Source organism: Martes martes (genome assembly GCF_963455335.1).
Source record: "Martes martes genome assembly, chromosome: 7".
NCBI classification, from domain to species: domain Eukaryota; kingdom Metazoa; phylum Chordata; class Mammalia; order Carnivora; family Mustelidae; genus Martes; species Martes martes.
In genome coordinates, this window is record NC_137894.1 from 47,697,396 (window position 1) to 47,721,660 (window position 24,265).

The 24,265-nt window shown below is 38.7% G+C and overlaps 1 protein-coding gene across 9 annotated transcripts in view; it reads left to right on the plus strand.

Annotated features, from left to right (window-relative positions):
• MAP2K5 (mitogen-activated protein kinase kinase 5) overlaps nucleotides 1-24,265 on the plus strand; it is a 258,142-nt gene that overhangs the window by 118,724 nt on the left and 115,153 nt on the right. For all 9 annotated transcript variants that reach the window (XM_080807862.1, XM_080807858.1, XM_080807865.1 and 6 more), the window contains exons 14-15: nucleotides 20,926-20,999; nucleotides 21,975-22,025. In XM_080807862.1, the coding sequence (XP_080663988.1) occupies nucleotides 20,926-20,999; nucleotides 21,975-22,025 (125 nt within the window). The remainder of the gene's footprint in view (nucleotides 1-20,925; nucleotides 21,000-21,974; nucleotides 22,026-24,265) is intronic.

A 24,265-nucleotide genomic window follows, 5' to 3' on the forward strand; every position in this document is an offset into this window, starting at 1 on the left:
CATACATCGCCACTAATGAGGTGAGAGCCCTGCATATTAATAAGCCTGCAGCTCCAGCCACGGCCATCATTACCCACATCAAACATAAATACAAGATTAACACCTGTGCCATTTCTTTGGAAGATGTGCGAATGCCCTGGCAGTAACTGCTCGCTCTTTCCCTGAGGATAAAAAATAGAAATGGAAGGGTAATGAGAATAGAGCTTAGATTAAGGAAATAAAATTGGCAATCAGGCTCGGGCAATCTTACACAGATGGAGGAGTTTATAGAAAGACAAAAACCTCGATGGTTGGTGTCCCAAGACATTTTTTGTATATATGAACCTGGTTCATTTCATCTGCTTTCTCTAGTAGGAGAGTTTTTTTGTGTTTTTGTATTATATATAAATATACTTTTTAAATTTTTAAAAATATTTTGTTTATTAGAGAGAGAGAGATTACACACATGCACACATGCCAGGAGAAGGGCAATGGGAGGCAGAGAGAATCTCAAGTAGACTCAGCACTGAGCGCAGAGCCTGACCCGGGCTCGATGTGACAACCCCAAGTTCACGACCAGAGTCAAATCAAGAGTCGGGCACTTAACGGACTGAGCCACCCAGGATTCCCCCTATATTTATAATTTATGTTATTCTGAAGGCAAACACTGTGCAAATAGAATTGTGTTTAGAGAAACCAAGTCTTGTGGTTTCAACATGCATGTTGGAATGTTATTTTCTGCTCCTGGCTTTACTTGTTACAAATCTGGCCTCACACAGACCTAACTGGAACTACCTTAGATTCCCAAGTTGTGTCATTAGTTCAGTCATCTAGCAACTATTATTTAATACCAGCTATGTTCCAGACACTGTGTCTGTATTTCAGACACTTGGAATACTTTAGTATAAAAAAAAAAAAAAAAGATTCCTATACTCATGGAACTCACTCTAGTAAGGGTAAAGCAGGGTTGTGAAACAATCCATAAATAATAAACATAGTAAAAAAAGTAAATACAGTGTGTTAGAAGATGGCTAGTAATATGGAGAAAAGAAAAGCTCGGTCAGGCTTGGAGCAGCCAAAGGGTAGGTTGTAGCGTTCCCAGGGTAGGCCTCAGAAGATGAGCTTGGAGCAGAGGCTCGGAGGAGGAGAGGAGCTGGTCAAGTAGGTATATGGGAGAATAGAACAGGAGACACCAGGTGGGATGTGTCTGGAGTGTTCACAGAACAGCAAGGAGGCCTATGTGTTCTGTTAGGAACTGTTGCAGGTGAGTTACAGAAGCTCAGATCAAGGAGACAGTTGTGAAGATGGGGAGAGGTAGTCAGATCCTGGGTATATTTTAATTGTAGAATCAATGGAATTTCCCAATGCATTACTTTGTGGGTATTAAGAGAAAGAAAGGAGGTAAGGTTGCTTGAAGTTTCAGTAGTAGTTCGGTGTACTGAATAATGTTTCCTGCTACTTTTTTCTGTAATAAAAGGGAGCCCTTCACTAAAATTAAAGAAAAACGGATAATATAAGTGCCGACAAGAATATAGAGGAGAGGAAACTCTCCTGCATTGCTGGCAGGGATGCGAAATGGTACAGCTGCTTTAGGAAGCAGTTTCACACTTTCCTGCAGCACGAGCCAGCTTGATTCACAGTTCTCCCAAACTGGAGACAGCCCAGATGTCTTGTAGATGGCGCACGAATAAGCAAGCTATAGTTAATCCGTACAGCGGTGGGATACTATGTAGTAATAATAGGGAACAAACTACTGATACATGCAACAGGGACAGATGTCAAGGACTTTACGCTAGGTGAAGGAAGTCAGCCTCAATGTATATTCCTCTTGTATATTCCACTTACATGACATTCTGGAAAAAGTAAAACTATATGGATAGAAAATGCATGAGTGGTTGCCGAAGGGTAGAGGGCAGGTTAACTCTAAAGCTATGAGGGCATTTTTGGGAGTGTTAGAAATGTTCTGGATCTTGATTTTGGTGGTAGTTACATAATTGTACACATTTGTTGGAACACACAGATCTAGCGCTCCTGGGTGGCTCAGTTGTTAAGCATCTGCCTTCGGCTCGGGTCATGATCCCAGTGTCCTGGTACTGAGCCCCGTGTCAGGCTCCCTGCTCAGGGGAGATCCTGCTTCTCCCTCTCCCTCTGTGATCTTTCTGGCTTTCACTCTCTCTCAAGTAAATAAATAAAATCTTTAAAAAAAAACAAATCATGAACACATAGATCTATACACCTGGAAAGTATGAATTTTACTACAGTAAGTCAGACTTTAAAAAATATATTAACAAAGGAAGAGACAGGAGGAACTCTCTTCTCAGGAGTGTGGTAGAAGCTGTACTTTAGAAAGAAGTTTCCCCACCAGAAAGGCAAACCATTCATTTGAAGAGTGTCAGTGATTCTGTCATTAACACTGTACCTCATGGTCCCTGAAAAATCCTACCTATGTTTGCTCTAACAAATCAGTAGGTTGAAAAAAAATCCCTGATGATTTAAAGGACATTGGCAATGTCAGAGAGAGAGAGAGAAACTTAGAAGTAGCTGTTGTTGTGGTCTAGGAATTGGGATCATCTGGAAATTGGACAAAATTTTCTTTCCTTAGTTAAACCATTTTTTCTCTTAGATAATAGTAAAGAACTACAAGTGTGTAATGCTGACTTGGCCCAACTTGGACAACTTAAAAAGCTTAATTTCTAAGAAGGAATAGAGCTTTATTTGAATTCCTAGTTCAGTCACACTGATTGACTGCCTCGTTGTGTGAGCCTGGAAAAGCAGGTCTCTCCTGCTCTCTGGGCCTCAGTTTCCTCTTATATACATTGAAGGCATGGCTAGGTGATCGCTCGGTTTCTTCAAGCACCAAGATTCCGTATTCTGTGATCTGGTACAGACAGAAGGATGACAGGCTTGTGAGGTAAGGGAATAAGGCTAATCAGAGAGGTATATGGGAAAAGAAGGAAAAAGATTAGGAATCCCCGAGAGTAGGTTATGCTTTGGAAATAATAATAGGATTAGGAAGAGTAATAATAATGAATATTTATCAAGCATTACTCTGTATAAACACTGCCCCAAGTGCTTGATTGCCTATAGACTATTTTGTGTTCATTCAAAGTACGGACTTCCATGAAGTATGAAATTGTTTAGAACTGAAGATGAGACACTGAAATGCAAACAAATAATTGAGAATTAAAGCAGTGTGACTCAGCTAAGACAATAGGTGCTTTTAGGGCACCTGGGTGGCTCAGTTAGTTAAGCGTCTGCCTTTGGCTTGGGTCATGATCCCCGGGTCCTGGAATTGAGCCCCATGTCAAGTTTCCTGCTCAATGGGGAGCCTGCTTTTTTTCTCTGCCCCCCCCATGCTCACATTCATGCCCTCTCTCCCTCAAATAAATAAAATCTTAACAAAAAAAAAGAAAGAAAGGAAAGAAAAGAAAATGGGTGCTTTCTAAACCAGAATGGTGCAGTAAAATCAAAAGACATCTTTAAAGGGAAAAGGGTTTTCCGCTGTAAAGTATACCAAAATAAAATATTTTGACTAACAAAGAATTATAAAAATAACATGTTGAGACACAACATGGGTGGGGAAAAAATTTTTTTTTATCTTTTTATTTTGAAATAATTATAGATTCACAGGAAGGTACCAAAAAAAGTACAAGAAGGCCCCATGCAAGGGCATTCTTTTTAAGGAAGGAATTTGGAAGAGAATTGGAGGCCAGTAATGCAAAACAGTGTAGGCAGGTAAATGTTATATATATTTGTGAATGCCTTTTACATGAGATCAGTGTAAACTTCAAGATTTGAAAAAATGTTAGAATATTTGTGTTACAGCCCCAATTTATTTTATTGTATTTATTAAGTGAGAGAAGAGGACGGGATGGTAGAAGTAAAACCTTTGAATTCCTTAGGAAAGAAATGTTAATGTCAAGGTGGTTGTGTTAATACCTTAATGGGTAGTGAAGTTGGGATTTTTGGCAGAAACTAATTAGGGAATCATCATTTGCTGGATAAAGTGATTCTTTAGGGAAAGGATTGTTGGAAAACGTTACTGTCAGTTGAAAACTAACCTGGTTAGTTTTAAGTAACTTAATGAAAAATGTGCACTAAACTTTCATAACAACCTCTTTTGTAGAGATGTACTGAGTGTGTGCTTACTCATAGGTCACAGTGAGTTTTTAATCTCAGCCGTAATTTTCCTATCTGGAGGAGCAGTCACAGTTTTCGTTTTGTTCTGTTTTAAAGAACTGGTTAGTGTTTGAGCAACCAAGTCATTTAGAAAGGAATCATCCCCAGTTGGTTTTATGTTGAACATGAGAGGCTGAGAGAGTTGAGGTGTGGGGGCTCCTTCCCTGAGCTCTGTGACTATTTCAGTCTGGGGCATTTGTGTTACGCAAGTGCTGGTGACAGGAGCCCAGTTACCTTGGCTCCTGTTTTTAAATCCTGTATATAATGTCCTTTAAATGTAAATATTATTCACATGGCAATGCTGTAGTAGATCATAACTCACGAACATTTGTGAAAAAAAAAAAAATAGACTTAGCCCATTAACTGAGGTAAACAAACTAGTTTAATGACTGTGGGTTGTTGGTTTTTCTCCAGCTCTGACAATCCACACAAATGAACGTCTCTACAGACTAAGCCTTCTTCCCCACATTGGTCATTCATTCTCTTTGCCTCGGGTAATCACTGGGGATTTCTGTATTTGTGGTAATGATTTTCAGAAGACAAGAAACCCCATATGACATTACTTAAAAGCATTCTTTTAAAAGAATATGTGTCTAGAATGTATAAAGAACTCTAAAAACTCAAGAGTAAAAAGACATGAGACATTCCACTGAAAGAGGATATACAAATGGCAAATAAGCTCATGAAAGGATGTTCAGCATCATTAACCAAATAAGACCACAATGAAATATTAGCACACACCTACCAGAATGGCTAAAACTTAAAAATAGAGATAATACCAAATGCTGATGAGGATGCAGAGAAATTAGATCACTAACAACACATTGCTAATAGGAATATAAAATGATACAGCCCAGTGGAAAACAATTTGGCATTTCTTAAAAATTTAGACATGCAACTACTGTCCAGCCCAGTAGTTGCACTCGTAAGCATTTATCTCAAAGAAGTGAAGACTTAGGTTCACATAAAAACGTGTATACAAATGTTCATAGCAGCTTTATTTATAATAGCCCAAAACTGGAACCAACCCAGGTGTCCATCAGTGAGTGAATAATTAAACATTGTACATTTATACTGTGTAATACTAATCAGCAGTAAAAAGGAATCTCCAGAGCATTACGCTGAGTTTAAAAAAAAAAGCCAGGCACAAAAAGTTAAATACAGTATGATTCCATTTTTATAATTTTTCTAAAAGAAATTTTATTTATTCATTTGAGAGAGATACAGAGACAGAGCACAAGCAGGGGGAGAGGCAGAGGGAGAGGGAGAAATTGACTCCCCCTGAGAGCTTGTTGGGCTCGATCCCAGGACCTGGAGATCATGACCTGAGCCGAAGGCAGATGCTTAACCATCTGAGCCACCCAAGTGCCCTTTTATAATATTTTTTAAATGACAAAGTTACAGAAATGGAGAATAGATCAGTGGTTTCTAGGAGCTAAGGAGAATATTCAGGGGTCAGAGGAAAGTGGGTGTGGTAGAAAAGAGTATGGTGATGGACACGTTCTCTGTCTTGATTGTACCAGTGTCAGTACCCTGTTTGTGATATTGTACTATAGTTTTACAAGATGTTACCATGGATAGAGAGTATACAGGATGTCTCCATATTATGTCTTTAACTGCATGTGAATCTACAATGCTCTCAAAATAAAAAGCTTAATTTTAAAAATATATGATCTTTCTATAGCTGTCTGTGTGGGTAGTCTACTTAATCAGAGAGGGTTGTTCTAGACTTAATTTTTCTTTCTCCTATGCGTCTGTGATAGGATTTATCACAGCAGAGTCTTCCCTTTCAGGACATCTCTAACAGGATGAAGAACCCAGGGGAATTACTATGCAGGGCACCTCCCCCCTCCTATTCTGAAATGAGTATCCTTGGAAGCCTTAGAGGAAAGAAAAGAGATCATGTGCCATACAGAGAAGGAACACAAGTGGGAGAGGGTAGTTATTCCCCCATCACGTCCCCTAAAGCCCTTCTGCCTTGCTGGGGATTAGGATTTAAAGTCGACTATGCGATCCCTGTGTATTTGGACTTACAGGTTTTCATAGTACCCTCCAAGGAGCCCCTGGCCTCTATGATGAGCTCTGTCCAGCTACCCGCAGGGTGCACTCTATGTGCCCTGCTGCATGTGTGATTCACCAAGCCCTTCGGCCAGCTCTGATCATGGCTTTGTCTTGAGGCGGACCGTGAAGTTTAGCAGTTTATCAGAGGAAGACAGAGAACACCTGTGTGATGGTCATTTCTGTTGCTGAGAGGTTGAAGGCCACAGTTAGTGTGTGGTACTGACATGCCACTGCATGTTTATGAAATGAATAAATTGAATTGTAACTTTCTGGGAACAACATTTTTCTTTGAGAATTTTTTTCTGCAAGAAAAAATTGTTCTATATGGTATGTCGCTTCATTGGAAGTTATCCTTTGTTGCCCTTTCTAGTATTAAAGTAAGAGATTTATCCTCAGGTAGAACACTCTGCCAGAATTTACAGCAGTTACAAGTTAGTTATACTTACAAGACCTCTCCACACCTGTTCTTTTCTCGAAGACCTAGTTTGAAGTGATCAGCCCCATGGAAATCAAGTCCATTATTTTGCCGTTGGGAGTATTAAGTTCCCTCTGAACTGCATGCAGCAATAATTGTTATCATTCACTGAATGCCTTCTGTTTACTAATGTATTAGATCTTTTGTGTGTATTATTTCATTTGAGCTTGGTGACAGCCTTGCAAGGTTGTCATCCACATTTTTAGGTGAAGATACTAAGGCTCATAAGGCTAAAGAATTTCGTCATTAAAAAGGCCATCAGGGGTTGGTGGTCTAATGGAAGAGCTCAGTTTTAGGGTCAGACCCAGGTTTAAGTCCTGGTTCTGCCTCCTAATTCAACTTTGCTATGTGACCTTGGGTCAGTTCCTTAACCTCTTTGAGGTCACAGCACTGTGCCTGGTTCATAATAGCTGTTGTATAGTTCAAATAACACTTCACAAGAAAAGCAGCGAAAGGTTATGTGGGAATAGTTAGAACCTTCCCCAGACTTTCCTCCTTATCTTCTTTCCCATGAGAAATGGAAAAATCTAAAATAAAACATCTGAAGATCAGCCAGCTATTCAGTGCCAAAGCTGGGGTAGTAGTCCAGCCGATAAATTCAGATGTGGTTTATCTTGTAGTTCAGCTTGTTAAGTCCTAAGACTTGGGATTAGAGGGGCACCAGGGTGGCTCAGTCAGTTAAGCATCTGACTTTGGCTTAGGTCATGATCTAGGGTCTTGGGATCAAACCCCCCATCAGGCTCCTTGCTCAAAGAGGAGTCTGCTTGTCTCTCTCCCTCTCTCTCTGCCCTTCCCCACACCCACTTGTGCATGCACACTCCCTCTCAAATAAATAAATAAAATCTTAAAAAAAAAAAAGAATAAGACTTAGGATTGGAGACTCTAGTTGTATAGCCCTAGGCAAGTAGTTTTATTAATTTGATTAATTTGAGTAAATTTATTAATTTACTCATCTGTAAAATGGAGCTAATGATATTTATCTCAATAGTTATAATGAGAACTAAATGAATTAATAATGCATATGATGATAATGCATTTAGCTCAATGTTTGGCATATACAAGTACCACAGAGGTATTAGCTGCTAGAATTTTTATTTCTTTCCTTTTTTTTTTCTTTTTAGGGGAGGGAGGGGCAGGGAGAGGGGGACAGAGAAAGAATCTCAAGCAGGCTCCACTCTCAGCACAGAGCCCGACACAGGGCTCAAATTTAAGAGTTGGGCGCTCAACCAGCTGAGCCGCCTAGGAGCCCCTAGAATTTCTATTTCATTTTAACAATTTACCAGAGTTCGTCTTGTGGACGTGCTGCTTCAAGTCTACAATTAAAATGCATCTTATAGTTTATTTGTGCATTTAGTGTAATATTCCATTGCGTTTTTTCCTTTTCCTTTTTCACTGCTTTTGTAGTCAGTAGGAGTCTTAGAATTCGTGGTACCTAGATGTGGGGAAGTAGGTTCTCTCAGAGCTGGGACAGGATACTTGTACCTTCTGAGTCTCAGGAACTTGTCCCTTCGCACCTGCTCTTTCTCACACACCGACCAGAATGCGTGCATATTGCTGGGCAGGAATCTAAAATCCGCTGTGCTAGAAGGGAACCTCTTTTACTTACTGTGAAAGGATTGAGGGAAGGCAGAAGCCGTTTTGCCCTTGGTATCAGCCTTTTTATTTTTTTTTTAAAGATTTTATTTATTTATTTGACAGACAGAGATTACAAGTAGACAGAGAGGCAGGCAGAGAGAGAGGGACGCAGGCTCCCCACCAAGCAGAGAGCCCGACGCGGAACTCGATCCCAGGACCCTGAGATCATGACCCAAGCCGAAGGCAGTGGCTTAACCCACTGAGCCACGCAGGCGCCCCGGTATCAGCCTTTTTAAATGCTGCGTGTCTCTTGCCTTTCTCATACATGAAGGAGAAAACCAGGTTTGTTGCCTCCATTCTGAATGGAATCATGAGACTCTAGATAGTAGCTGCCATTTCAGATAGCTAATTATACTGCTTAATTTTATTTAAGGCTTTGCAAGAATATTTGGATGACCTACCCTTTATTATGTGATGGAGTGATTAGAATAACTTTTATATTGCATTGTGGTTTTCTCTTATGTGCGTCCCTGTTGTGCACAGATGAATTTGTAATGCAGAATGTCAGCAGAGTCTATATTTAATTGTACCTGCTGTTCTCATTCATTAGAATACAGTCCCCAAGAAATAACTAGATAGATATATTAGTTGTTGTCTTCTCATAAGACAATTAAATATAATGAAAGATAATGAAAGGAGGTTTCTGCAGCACCCTTGGAACAGTGCTAAGAGAGGGTACCAGAAGGGGAGACCTGCTAATGTGTCCTCTGGCTCCTGGCATGCAAGCAAAACCGTGTAATTGCTTTATGGAGGGAAGAAGTTGTAGAGAAGTTTATTTCTGCTTTCACTATCATCCACAACAGAGCCACGTGCCATATTTCAAAACTGAGATCACGTTCCCTTAAGAATTTTAGCCATGGCTCTTTTTTTTTTTTTTTTTTTTAAGCCATGGCTCTTTCTAAAAGCATCCAGCGAGGCTTGAAAGCACAGAGCAAATTAAATATTTTAAGTATAAAACATGAACGATACCAAAAACGGAGCAGAAGTAGCAAATACCATCAGCACTTGATAGGAATGGATCACAACAAAAAGGGAAGCCTCGATTTGTGTGGTTTTCCTTTGACCAGAGAAAGCATGCGGTGGCTTGCACAACGTCAACGTTTTCTTCCGAGCTAATCTTACCAGGAAATAGACACATAGATCCCTGTACAAAGTGCATCGGGTAACTCCAGCTGTAGTGTAGTGAAAGTGCTTCTATTTATCTTTTCTGAACAGCCCCCTCGGCACGCAGCCACATCGTGACCGAGGGTAGCCTCCCCCTCTGACCCCCAATTGTGTTGGGAGCGGGGACTGGGCTGTGGGCGGCGGGGATTTTTGTGGAGAGTGGCAGAAAGCACATGCTCTCATGGGCTCCGGTCTTTATTAGCAAGCTTCAGCCTGATGCTGTTTTTGTGGATTGTTTAATGGCTAATTGATGCAGCGTGTGTCAAGATACAGTTTCTTGCACGAGGCGGTTATGGGTGGCAACATGGGTTGTCTCAACATGATACCAATTTCCACAGTCAATTTGGTCAGTTCAGTGAAAAAAAGAATGAGTCAGTCTAGCCTGAAAATCAGAGCCGTTTCTGGAGGTTATTGAGGCAACCATGGTTGGTTGACCAAATTTTTCATGTTTGAACCAGTTGTTTTCACATTTTGTTTACATAGCCTTAGTTTTGGGGGGGAAATAGTCTTACAACACACAGAAGTAGCTCTTAAAAATTCATGTCTTTAAATATTTATAATCACAATTGGGCCTTCTAGTGCATATCAGTTTTGAGAGGGAATAACCATTTTGCCATTGGCATATAGTATGTGATCATTGTAATTAACTGATGTTTCACATTTTGTCATCAGTAGAGTAGGAAAGTGACCACGGTAACGGGAAAGCACCTGAGACACTATGGAGAATAAGTCAAATTGTGTTTTGAGGCTGAATTTTTAAGCAGTTTTATTGATCTGTAACTTACATATCAAATTCACCCATTTTAAGTTTATGATTCAGGGATTTTTAATAAGTTATACAATTGTACTACTATCCCCATAATCCGTTTTGGAACATTTCCATCACCCCAGAAAAGTCCTCATGCCCATTTGCAAACAATCCCTGCTCCCAGCTCCAGGGAACCACTGATCTATTTTCTGATTTTATAGAATTGCCTTTTCCGGACATTTTATGAAAACAGAATCATAAAACATAAAATCCTCTTTTTTTTTTTAGTAAACCCTATCTGTAACATGGTACTCGAACTCAGTGACCTTGAGATCAAGAGTCACATGCTCTACCAACTGAGCCAGCCAGGCGCCTCAATGTAAAATCTTTGCTATCTCACTTCTTTCACCTAGCATAATGTTTTTGGGGTTCATCCATGTGGTACCATATGTCATCCATTCCTTTTTATTGCTGAATAATAATTTATTGTATGGATAGATCACATTTTATCCATCTATTTGCTAATAGACATTTGGATCCTATCTAGTTTGGGGCTATTATAATAATACTTTTATTCATGTACAAGGCTTTATTTGGTTCTCTGTTCATATATCTCTTGAGTAGATAGGTGGGGGTGGTTAGTATCTTTCTTTAAATATTTGTAATCACAGTGAATCAGGTCATATGGTACATACCACTTTTGAGAAGAAATAACCATTTTTTTATTAATCCATAGTTTATGACCAGTGTAGTTAGCTGATGTTTCACATTTTGTTAAAGAATCAGACAGAGGGGTGCCTAGGTGGCTCAGTCAGTTAGGCATCCATCAACTCTTGATTTCAGCCCAGGTTGTGACCTCAGGGTCATGGGATCAAGCCCCACACCAGGCTTCATGCTCAGCATGGAGTCTGCTTGTCCCTCTCCCTCTGCTCCTCCCCTCTTCATGCTTTCTCTCTCACTCTCTCTCTTTCAGGTAAAATATGGGGCACCTGGGAGACTCAGTCGGTTAAGCACCTACCTTCAGCTTAGGTCATGATCCCAGGGTCTGGTATCAAGCCCCACATGTGGCTCCCTGCTTAATAGGGAGTCTGTTTCTCCCTCTCCTTCTGCTCCTCCCCCTCTGCTTATGTTCTCTCTCTCTCAAATAAGTTTTAGAAATAAATAAATAAATAAAATTAAAATTAAAATCTCTTTAAAAGAAAAAGAGTAGGAAAGTGACCACAAGGGTTATATGGTAAGTTTATGCTTAATTTTTAAAGACATTTTTAGGCTGATTTTTATTCAGTTAGAGGCTCCTGTAGATAACTATCTACTGTTATCTTATACGTAATGTGAGACCCTGTTGGTAAATTCTCTTATTCTTCTCACTTCCTGGTATCTTACTAATCTTCTAAGCACTTCAAATTATTAAACAGAACTGTATCATAACTGCCTATTATCTATATGGGATGTCACTCCTGCAACTCAGATATTCATTACATCATCAATAAAAAGCCCACTTACTGTGAAATCTCACTGAAGGAGTGGGCAAATATTATGACAGGAGATTCATGTTGTGACCGGGTAATTGTTAGCTCTTCTGAGATCCCAGCTGAACAGCACTTGCCATCCTGGTAGAAGGCTGTCTTTAGGTAGAGCTCGTATAATGAAAGTGAACTTTATTTAGAATTGGGTCTGGTTTAGTGTGTTAGATAACCTACTTCCTGACTTTCAAGGGTGAGAGTCATTGTCATTACCAATTCTACAAAGCAATAGCTCTAGTATATGTGGTGCATTCAAGTTTACAAAATGTTTCTCCCATTTATTTTATTTATTTAAAATAGCAATTTGTTGAGATCCAGCTCTGTTATAGGCACTGCTAAGTACACAGTCCCACTCAGTTTTCCTAACCACCTTGTCAGTGTGGGAAGATCAGATACCATCCATAATCTTATATATCCTGTGCACATGAGGACGTGCACACAGGCACACTAGCACACTTCCCATGTCATCTCTGCTTCCTCTGAGAGGGTCTGACCAACAGATATCTATTCTGATTCCCATAAAAATCTATCTGCATAAAATGACTAAATTTTTTTCTAAAATGAAAGAAGATAAGAAATAGCTGATTTAAAAATGGGTACTTTGCATTGTACCTTTATCTCAATTTCTCCAACATGGTATTGACCTCTTGGTCAAGATAGATTAAAATCAGACTGCTGCGAGTTAGTGAACACCAACACATATTTTATATCTAATGCTAAGAGAATTAGAGTTAATTTGGTTTTTCACCAAAGTGTAATGTTTTACATTCGATGAAGCTTGTTTCTTTTTAGTGGTATGAAGAGGACCTGTAATTTTACACACCTCATTTGTATTTTCTTTGAGAAAATGTCTCAGTTAAAATCAATGCCCTACTATTCATTTAAGCTCCCTTGCCTTCAATAAAACTAATTGATAAACCCTAATAATTAATGGCCTGATTAAACCAAAATGACTTACATCTGCCCTGATGATTGCCATTTATAATCAGTCACTTTAATGACTCATCTTTTTTGCACTTTGCTTACAGAAGAAAGGTTATGGTGTTTTTAAGTGAGCTGAATAAAAAGCTATAGCCTTTCAGTTGCTGTTTGTTTTCCATAACTTGAGGCTTCATTAAAATAAGCGTAGACACCAACTGCCCCCTTAAAAGAAACTTTTTGCCTTATCTGTCACGTTTATGGCTTGGAGTGAAGTTGAAAACAAACCAGAAGAGATCACTTCAGTATTCCTGGAGTGGTTCTCAAGAGTTGTAGAATTTGCATATTTTAAGTGAAAACTTGGAAGTAATAAGTTCAGTGGCTGCATACTGGGATTGTTGACACCTCAGATACAAGGTAGAATATTTTATTTAGATGAAATAAAACTTAAATGGGAGGAGCCATCCTCATTCCAACATTTAAAAGAGATCCAATTTCCTTCAAATTCTTCGAAATGAATTAAGATTTAGCCTAACTAAATAAAGCCCTAATATCATACTGTGTCTATTTCAAAAAAAGGTTTGAGGAGCGCCTGCCTGGCTCAGTCAGAAGAGCATGCGACTCTTGATCTTGGGATTGTGAGTTGGAGCCCCACATTGGGTGTAGTGATTACTTAAAAAATAATAATAAATATGAAGAAATATTTGAGGCAGCTTATGATATCAGGTCAAAACAATGAACAAAAGATAAAAGACAAGAATTTTAAAATAAAGAGATATTACCACTTTTATCCAGGAAGTAATCACTGCTATGGGACTTGTCCTCCACCAAAAACAACTAGGAAACTGGACAAAATTTATGAAACATCTATTTTCAGATATTAGATAATAAGCATTTCAGGACTGTGCTCCCTGAGAAAAGGTAACAGGTGAAGTAAGCTCTGTAGTCACCCAAGCTTTCTGCCTTGACACAGTTTCTGGATTGCAGCATAGGGGGAGGGAACCCAGACAGAGCCCAAAAGTCTTACTGAGCTGAAGAGACAGAGTTTGGAGATCAGAAAAGCCAAAATGGTTAGAATTTACAGGGTAGAGCCCTAGAGAGGCAGGAATTATTCAGAGAAAGAACTCAAGAAACTGTATTAGAGTGTCCTTAAGTCTTTAGCCAAATGACCAACCTCTGCATTCATAGAGTGAAGTCTTACAAAGCTAGACAAAGAACTACTGTCTGGGAAAGAATATTTCTGGGGAAGTATAAGATAAACAATTCCTAAAGCTTATACAGAGTTGGGAATTTTTAAAATTCCAATCAACCAGTGTGGAAAGACCTTGTTGAATACATTGGAGCATTCAAGAGAAGCTTTTTAGAAGGGTCATGCTTACATTAGAGGTTACTCTAGGCTCTCCATGAATAAAGACTCTAAAATAAGCTTCAAAATGATTTGGTTATCTGCAAATAAGTTAACTACCTGCTGGTATCAAGTTCAACACTCTTTGAAGGATTACAGCTAAATTCAGAACTTAACAACGTAAGATTCACAATATCTGGCATCCAAATAAGAATTAGTAGGCTAACAAGTATTTTTCTGGTAATAGATGAAAGATCGTAACCAAGAGGGGAAAAAATCAATATAAACAGTACCCTTCGCTCCCCACACCCTGAGATAATGGACTTAGCAGATAAGGACTTTAGGACAGTTATTATAAATATTACAAACATATTCAAGGATCTCAAGGGAAACGAGCAATATGCGGAGAGATGGAAGTTCATAAAGAATCAGTGGAACATCTAAAGATGAAAAATAAAGTATCTGAAATAAAAATTTCACATGATAGAATTAACATTGGATTAGACACTACAGAAAAAAACAATCAGTGATACTGATGTTAGAAATAAAGAAAATACCCCAAAAATGCTAAAACATAAAAAGACCAAAAAGATAGATAGATAGATAGATAGATAGATAGATATTGCACAGGCTCGTTGACCTTTGGGACAGTATCAGGAAGTCTAGGGTATATGTGTAATTGGAGTTTCAGAAGGAAAGGAGAGAGAAAAGGAAAAAACAATTTGAAGAAATAAAGACTCCAGACTTTCCAAATTTGATGAAACCCATAAGCCTGTGGATCTAAGAAGTTCAACAAACCCTAACCAGGATAAACACAAAACCATACCAAAGTGCAACAGAATAAAGAATTTTAAAACCTGTGATTTAAAAGATCTTTAACATATTCAGAGAAAACAAAATATAGAACGAAGAAGAGGAAAAAGGAGGGGGAAAGGAAGAATAAATAATGACGGCAGACTTCTTGTCTGAAATTATACAAACTACACGATATGGAAAGATATCCTTAAAATGTTGTGTGTGGGGAGGACCCTATCAATCCAAAATACTATGTTTAGTAAATATACCTTTCAAAAATAACAGCAAAATAAGACTTCTTTAGGCAAACAAAGCAGAGGAAAAAATTCTGCTTATTGCCAATAGGCCGAGTGTTGAAATTATTGAAGCAAAAGGAAAATGATACCAAATGAATGATTAGGCCTACACAGAGGAATAAGTAACACTAGAAATGGTAAACATGTGGATATATGTAAGTTTTTCTCACTTTTAAATTTAAAAGATTAAAGCAAAAATTAAGACAGTACAGTGTGGAACTTACAACATATGTGGAGAGAAGATATATAATAGTAACACAAAGGATGGGAGGAATAAAATGGAAGTGTATTGTTGTAAGTTCTTACATTATAAATGAAATACCCAAATATTACTTGAAAGTAAACTGAGAAGTTAAAGAAACATACTGTAAATCCTAGAACAGCCATTTAAAAAAAGAAAAGAAAAGCTTCAAACAGGGGCTGGCAAAGCTTAGCTCACAGGCCCTTTGGCTCACTGCCTATTTTTATGAACAAAATTTTAATGGAACGCAGCCATACCCATTAATTTATGTATTGCCTATGATTGCTTTTGCACTACAGCAGCAAAATTGAGTAGTTATAACAAAAACCATATGGCCCTCAAAGCCTGAAATATGTTTTTTTTACAGAACATGTCAATCTCTGGCTTAGAAGCCCATGGTAGAGATCAGTGGAAAGATAGAAAGAATTGAACTAATCCAAAAGAAAGCAAGGAGAAAAAGAAAAGAGAAACAAAGTGCAGATGGGACAAATAGTGAGATGGTAAGATTGAACTCAGCCATATCAATAATTACGTTAAATGTAAATGGTCTAAATACTCCCGTTAAAAGCACAAATTGTCAGCCTACTTAAAAAAAACAAGACCCAACTGTTGTACTATTTGTAGTGTATCAACTTTGAATATTAATGACAGATACAACTTCTAAACACTAACCAACTTACTATGGGATTCATAATATGTATAGAAAAGGCAAAACTGTAACAACAGAAACTGGTCTGTGGTTGCCAGAGGTCAGGGAAGAGTTGACTATAAAGGGGCACAGGGAACTTTCTGGGGTCACACAAATGTTTTGTATCTTGTTTATGGTGTGGATACATGGATGTATACATTTGTCAAAGTCATCAAACTGCATTCAAAATGATTGCAATAAAATTGGTGTTTTAAATGAATAAAATTGATTTTAAAAAGTAAAATAAGAGAAGAAGTTTCTCTTCAGATATTTTTAGCTAGATAGTAGTTAAATCAGAAGCATTCCTGGAGGTTATGTTAGTCTTTTCTGAATGCTGGTCTAAAGACCAGGCTCTGTTAGATTGGTTTCCAATTCAGTAGATCTGTGGTGGAATTCAAAAGTTGGCTTTTTGTTTTTGTTTTGTTTTGTTTTGGTTATTTTTATTTTTTTTTTTATTTTTTTTTTTTTTAAAGATTTTATTTATTTATTTGACAGATCACAAGTAGGCAGAGAGGCAGGCAGAGAGAGAAGGGAGGAAGCAGGCTCCCCGCTGAGCAGAGAGCCCGATGCGGGGCTCGATCCCAGGACGCCGGGATCATGACCTGAGCCGAAGGCAGCGGCTTTAACCCACTGAGCCACCCAGGCGCCCCTGTTTTGGTTATTTTTAAATGCACAACCAAGTTTGGGAGCTCTTTAGTTGCATAATTCTCATTGTTTTTATTATAGGAAGTATGCCAATTGTTCATGAAGAGAATCCCATTTCAATTATACATAAGCAGTGTTGTTATCCTGAAATCTCATGTACTGTATTTTGGTAAAAGAATATGCCAGCGGGTCCCTGGCCACATTTGCCTGAAGGGCAGAGGGTGGGTCTTATTCATGTTTCCACATCACCTGCCATAATATCTGGCACATGTTAATGCATCAGTAAATACTTGTTGAATAAATGTTTGTGAATGACTATAGATTCTTTCCAGAGTGAAAAATGTCATTTAAAAATGTGTTCATTAATAGTGAAATGTATTTATTCTGAAGTATATGCCATTAAGTGGGGAAAGATTCAACTCCTTGTCGGGTCCAGTTCTCGGGATGAGCACATTTCCCCATCTGTTTAGAAGAGATATCATTCATTCACTGTTTGTTCAACAAATGTGGTTTCTTGTCAGTACCAGACACCATTCTAGATACAGTAGCTAACACAACAGATAAGTCCCTGTATTTGTGGTGGTTCCCTTTAACAGTGGAGGACAAGACAACAGATTTGCACATACATCCGTGATAGGAGGGTATTGCTGTTCCCAGCGGGTGACTGGGGAAGGCTTCTCTTAAAAAGATTACATTTGAGTAGAAACCTAAAGAAATGAAGGAGCAAGCTGTGCATATATATATATACATATATATATGTATATATATATATATGTATATATATATATGGGAGCAGGAACAACGCTGAGGAAAGAGCATGTCTCGCAAGGAAGGCAGTGAAATGAAGCTGACTAGGCAGAGAAAGGAATAGGAAGGGTGTGAGCACAGGGGTAGTGGGGACCAGCTCAGAGAAGGCCTCACAGACTATTATGAGGGCTTCATTTTGTGTTGAGCTGGGAAGCCCTTGGAGGTTTTAGGCAGAAAAATGACATTGTCTGATTTAGTTTTACAAGGATCATTTAAAAATAAAAAATTTTTAAATAAATAAAAGGATCACGTTAACCACTGTGTTCAACACAGACTGTATAGAGGAAGCATAAATACAAGGAGACCAGTTCGGTAGTCTTGTTGAGGAATGTGTCCACACGGTCTGACAAAAATGCCTCCTCGTGAACATTAAATTGTTTTTATCGTTCTACTTACTGTACTTGGGGAATTACCTTCTTTTAGCTAGTATTTTACTGAAATACAGCTAAAGTTGGCTGTAGCAACAACAAATTATTTCCTAAATAGATCAAAATATTCCACTTTTTGTTTATAACAGTTTTGTTGATTATCAGTAGATAATAATACTTTATATTTATGGAGTGTTTGGCCTCTTAAAAGCAATTTTACATTGGTTATCTCATCTAATCCTCACCATTCTTCAATATTGACACAGTAGCTATTATTGTCTCCCTGCAGAGGTAGAAACGAAAACAATCACCTGCCACGTTAAATTCACATGCCAGGTTTGTGGCTGGGCCAAAAAGACAAAAAGGCAGGTCCTCTGTCTCCTAGCCTAAATCCATTGTTTTTGTTTAAAGGAGTCTGTTATGTTCAAATGCTATCTCAAGATATTACTGGGAAGGGAGGTTACTTCTATTAGCAAAGTTCGTGTATTGTTTAAAAAGCCATTAACCAGTGAGCAAGGTACTGTTGTCAGAAACATACACCCAGAGATGTGTGAAGCATATTCCTGCCCTGTGAACTTACTGCTTGGTGTGGAAATACCTACACCAGTAAATATGGTAAATAACCCTGGTCAAACCGTGTGACATACATAGTCCCAAACAAATGGCACAGACAGTAAATGCTTTAGCTGTTCAGAGGAAGCCAGGACTTGGTTGGCCTGAGTAGTTAAGGCAACAGGGAGGTGGGGTACTTAAGTTGAAGTATAGGATTCATTCAGGAAATATTGAGGAAGGGGTTCTCAACCTGGGGGCGGGCAAGAAGGAGAGAGGAACACACAGCATGAACAAAGGCTTGGTTCTGGAGTGTTCTGATTCTTCTGAGACCATGATTAAGACAGCCCAGGTGTAATACAAAGGTTGTGGGGAGGAGTGGATGTTTACTGCTTTCATAGACAAAGTGTTCCCTGAGAAGAACTAGGCTGAGAGGTGAATGTGCAAAAGTCACAGAGCAGGCTTGCATGTAAGTTAAGATCTTGGAGAGCTGAAAAATGCAATGAAGTTCTTATTTACACCTTGCCTTTTAGAGTATAAGCTAGCAATTCTGTTGTTTTATGGCTCCTCTCTCTATTGATCCACCTAAGTCAAAAGTGTATCTGATTAAAGCTAAAGATGTGTTAATTTGGGCGTAGCTTGTGATTTCCAGGCAGCTCCTTCTTCCGGGAGCTCAAAATATTTGTTCATTAATTGTCTCCATCTGATGCGGTGGCTTAAGAGTGGCTTAAAGCTGTCGATATATAAAAGAGCAGGTTGTCCAAAAGAAAAATACTCAAAGTTGAGGGCCTCTAATGAGAATTGGATTTGGAAAATAAGACCAGCCTGTGTGGAGTCCAGCATTTCTTTCAGTTCCCCGGACATTTATTGAGTCTCTACCACAGCTGTCTACGAAACGTATATATGGGGCCAACTCAGAGTTCACATTTAGGTTGGCAGAGGTCAGGGACTATTGTACTTCCTTAACCAGGGGAGAAATGTAGTAAACGTGGTAATTTTCATATGGGCATAGTATAAGATTTATAATTCAAACTGAGGAAAGTTGGAGGCAGAGAGACCAGCTGGTAGAAGAACGTACACCAGCCTACACATCGTAACTTGTATTCAGAGAGTGCCTCTAAAGGGAGGATAGAGTATGTCTTGTGTGAAGGGCATGCTGCCAAGACCTGTTCTATAGCCCATCCCTGATCACTGAAACAGAATGATCAACATTAAATCATACTTTGTGTGTCTGGTTTCCATTCATTTAGTCTCTCATCTGTTCAACAAATATTTATTAAGCACTTACTACAGCCCTGAAACTCTTCTAGGGGCTGGGAATATAGTAGTCAATAAAAGAAAGTTCTTCGTCAGTCAGGCAACATGAAATGAGCGCGTGTACGCGAAAGTGCCTGGCACATTGCCTGTCACATAGGAAGTAGACTTCAGTAATTGTTGGTTACTGAGTTTGAACTTGAAGTTTGAATTAAGTACCTGCTATTGGCAAGAACCTTTGTTGGGGTTACCTTTTGCAAAGTGGAGGGTCAGGGTGGACTGACTCACATGTTTTTTTAATGTCACATGAAAAAATTGAGTCTCTTGCTCCGTTTTGGGGTAATTCAGGTCACATGGTATATTAAATATAACAAGTTGTCCATTCAAGACCACTTCTGCCATTGAAGATGAAACGTTGAAGCAGGTGCTACTCTACCATCGACAGTGGTGTGCTCTTGTCCTGCTGGGATGGTTTTTGTGGGCTCCCTGAATTCCTGAAATGGCTCATTGCTGTCACTGACAATGCTTCGCAGAAACCCTTTGTGTCATTATTTAGCAACTGACTGCCTTGGCAAAAGCTATGTCACTTCTTTTGTTAACTCTAACAGCAGTCAAAAGTGATGTAAGGGAAGAGAAGGAGAAATGAAACAAAGATCGATACGTGCATATATGCACACACATCCACATGCCTTTTAGACCAATTTCTGAGTGTTATCTGAAACAGCATTTGTCACCTAAAACCAGGAGATAACAAGACTGCGTTCTTTTGTCATTGCTTCATTCAGATATGACCTGTTACCAGCAACATAGGAATGATTTTTTTTTCCTTGTTGGCTTCCCTTTGGCCTTACTGCTTCTTAAATGGGAGGAGTAGTTTCACATCGACAGCAAAGCTAAACCTTTTTGTGCAAATTCTTTGCAAGAAGATTACATTTTCTTATCCAACTACTTTTCCTGAAAGCCTGGGGATAGGATGATGGATGCATTTACTGTTGTGGGAAGCCAAGATTTTATTTGACTTTCAGTTGAAATAAACCCTTGCTTCCATAGAAACCAGAAATGGTTGGAAATGAAGGAGTTAGGACCTTAAATTTTGCCTCCAGATAAAATGCTTTGCATTAAATTTGTGATTAGAATTCCGGGTTGAACAGATGATGTCATTTCTGCAGTATGGTATGGTGTGCACATGTGCTTTTTGAAAACACGCGCTGTAAATACAGAATTAGTTACGTGGACTTTTCTGATTCCTCTTTAGATGTGAAACCCTCCAATATGCTAGTAAACACAAGAGGACAGGTCAAGCTGTGTGATTTCGGAGTTAGCACTCAGGTAGGTCTCTCTCTTTTTTTTTTTCCTCCCAGTTTGCTCTCCTTTCTGCAACATTCACTTTTTATTTTCAGTCTTACTTTTTGGATTGAAAAATCACCTAGCTGCCAGACAAACAGAACTCTGCATCTTCTCCTCGGCTGGGAGTGTGTTATTCATTTTTAATCTCTGAGCGCGTTTCCTTCATCAGAATATGATTGTTCATTGTTTAATGACAGTAAAAACTGCTGATATTGTAATTACTACTTACGAATAGCAAACTTCATTGATATGCAGCTTTGATATGAAAGCGTTTTGACCAGACAAAAGGGAGGGCAGAGTGGGAGCTGTGCCTGGGGAGCCCAACTGGCCCACAATAAAAATTAATATTGGGAGCAACAATGGTGGAGGGCCATTACAATGTGCAGCACAAATTTTAATTAATTTCCATTTTGGGCCTCCCCTGAGAACCCCGGTGATAGTGACCCATGAGCGTGCTGTGATGTTGATTTGAATTGCAGCCACCTTTACTCCCAGCCAAACACGAAGACCAAAGCGAAGGTCATCGTTGTATTATGGGCTGTCAAAGTCTGTTATCCCTCCAGCGTATTTAGTGTTCATTCCATTCTAGCAAAGCACAGGCTTCATTCACATCTTGAGCCATCTGACTAAAAAATGAGTGTGTTCAGATTCTACTTCAAATTGACTTTTTATATCAGGCGGGTTTGGGGTACTAAAGCGATAAGCATCCTGCTTAAGTGAATTGTTTAAGGTTATCTGCTATAAACTGTAATGCTGTGCTTGTCTAAATTGGAAATCACATTCAAAAGAAAAGAGAGATTTAATCATTTTTAATGCCTTTGTAGATAAATTTGTTCCCTTTTACATAATTTTTAGTTGATTTATAGAAATGATGATTGTAGGTTAAATGAGGAATAATTGCCCATTTTATTTCCACATTATCTTTATATTGTTCTAACAGACTGTTTTGTCTCATAGCTGGTGAATTCTATAGCCAAGACGTATGTTGGAACAAACGCTTATATGGCGGTAAGTAAACTTATGCAAAAATAACATTTAAAACCAACATCTTTATCTTTATGTACTTGGTAATGTAGAATTCTTGAATTAATTCAACAGCTTTATCCTAACAGATCATAAATTACAAAGTCAATCCAGTCATGATCTGATTTTTAAATCTTTCTAAAAGACATTGAGGTTTTTACAGGAGCTGCCAACTTATCTTTTTAGTTGACTTAACTGTTTGGTTCGAGTGTGAAATTGCTGAGTTTTGAAGTTTAATCTTACAGAAAAATGGCCCCTTAGAGCACATAGGCCACTTCGCCACATTGTTTACCTAATTAACCCCTCAAGTATCCCAAAATGTCAGTTGATAAGATCGGTTGTTTTTTTCCCAGGAATACAAACATGCTTTGTTACCTGATCAAAACTAAATTTTTGACACGACCAACTCTTACTTACGGATCTCTGAACGTAGAGGTTGGGCAGGAAATTCTCTCGAACGTGTAATAATCTGTATTCTGTTTACGTGTTGGGTTCGTGTCTCTCGGGTTAATTCCTCTGACATGAATTTACCACATATAAAAATTAGAAGCCTAGAACTGTTTCAAAGACCCAATGTGGACTTGGCTTCAACCTTTCCTTTTTTTTCTACCTTTTAAGTAAGGGAAGTCATTTGGGGCACAAATCCTTTTGTTTTTTTAGTTTCCACAGTCACTTCAAGAGGGGGTGGTTGGGAGAGACAAGTAGGAAGGTTTTCTAGTATTATTTTTTGAGCCAAGTTTTAACACCTTAAGGCCTTTTTTTTTTTTTTTTTTAATTTTAAATGAGGATTCTGGATTTAGTGTGTTTTGCTTCCAATAGTCTTTATATGAAGTTAAGCAATATTAGTATGGATGGAACCCTGGCTCTTATTCTCAGTCCGTATATTATCTTGATAAAAAGATATTAATATGGATGGAACTCTGGATCTTATTCTCAGAACAGGATGAGCCTTTTTTTTTCTTATTGAGGTATCAGAATAGTTAATTTTTGTCTTGCCTGGTTTTTAAAGAAAATTCATTCTATCTCATTTTCCTAGGTAATGTGGAAAAATATTAACCTCTAAAGTCATCGTGTCTGTTTATATAAAACATAATCACCCTCGGGGTGCCTGGGTGGCTCAGTGGGTTAAAGCCTCTGCCTTCGGCTCAGGTCATGATCCCAGGGTCCTGGTATCGAGCCCCATATCGGGATCTCTGCTCAGCAGGGAGCCTGCTTTCCTCTCTCTCTCTGCCTGCCTCTCTGCCTACTTGTGATCTCTGTCAAATAAACAAATAAAATCTTTAAAAAAAAAAACAAAACATAATCACCCTCTTGGCTCTACCAGGTTAGTGAGATTGGTGAGCCACTTTCACAATTAATAAATCCCTACCAAATGCCACAGTTTCTGTCCTTGAAAGAATTACGGAACACTGTGATTTAAAAATAAATAAATAAAACTAGTATAAATGAAACAACTTATCATCTACCCATCATGTTTTTAGTAGCTTTAAATTGCCCTAATAATTAAATTGCATTATGTTCGAATGTACAAATCTAGATTACAGTTGTCTTTCCCAGGTGTACGATAAAGAAATTACCTTTTTCCCTTTTCGTTTATGGATGAATGTGATGCGTCCATCTGTTAATTGAATATGCGAGGACTAAAATTATGAAATGTTAGCTCAGATTGGCACAGCTAAAATTGCTTTGCTTCTTGGGTGGGTGAATCCTAGTCCTCAGCTTTATAGTTCAGGCTGTAAAAAGCATAAGATACCTAGAAAGCCCAAAGTGATAGCCCAACAGTGAGCTTTGCTTAGTCCAGCAGACTCTCGCTGGTGTGAGATCAGAGGTTGGGGTGGGAGAAGGTAGAAATAACATTATTCTGTTACGGGTCTTAATCCCTGCCTGAGATACCACAAGATCCTATTATAGAACCACCATTGAGGACAACTGGGTGAAGGGTGCACAGAACTTCCCTGTATATAGTTTTTTCCACTCGTGAATCAATATGTATTTCAAAATTTAAAAATTAGGTCAGAAAGGGAAGTTTCATTGGAACGTGGCCACGCCCTTCCGTTTGCGTGTGGGCTCTGGCTGTGTTGGGGATACAGTGGCCGAGTGGAGTCGCCCTGACAGTTGCAGCAGAGACCATATGGCCCACAGAGGGAGAAATATTTATGCTCGCCATATGCAGAAAAAGTTGGCCAGCCTCTGGCCTATCCCCGAGAAAGCCGTATCTGACACTG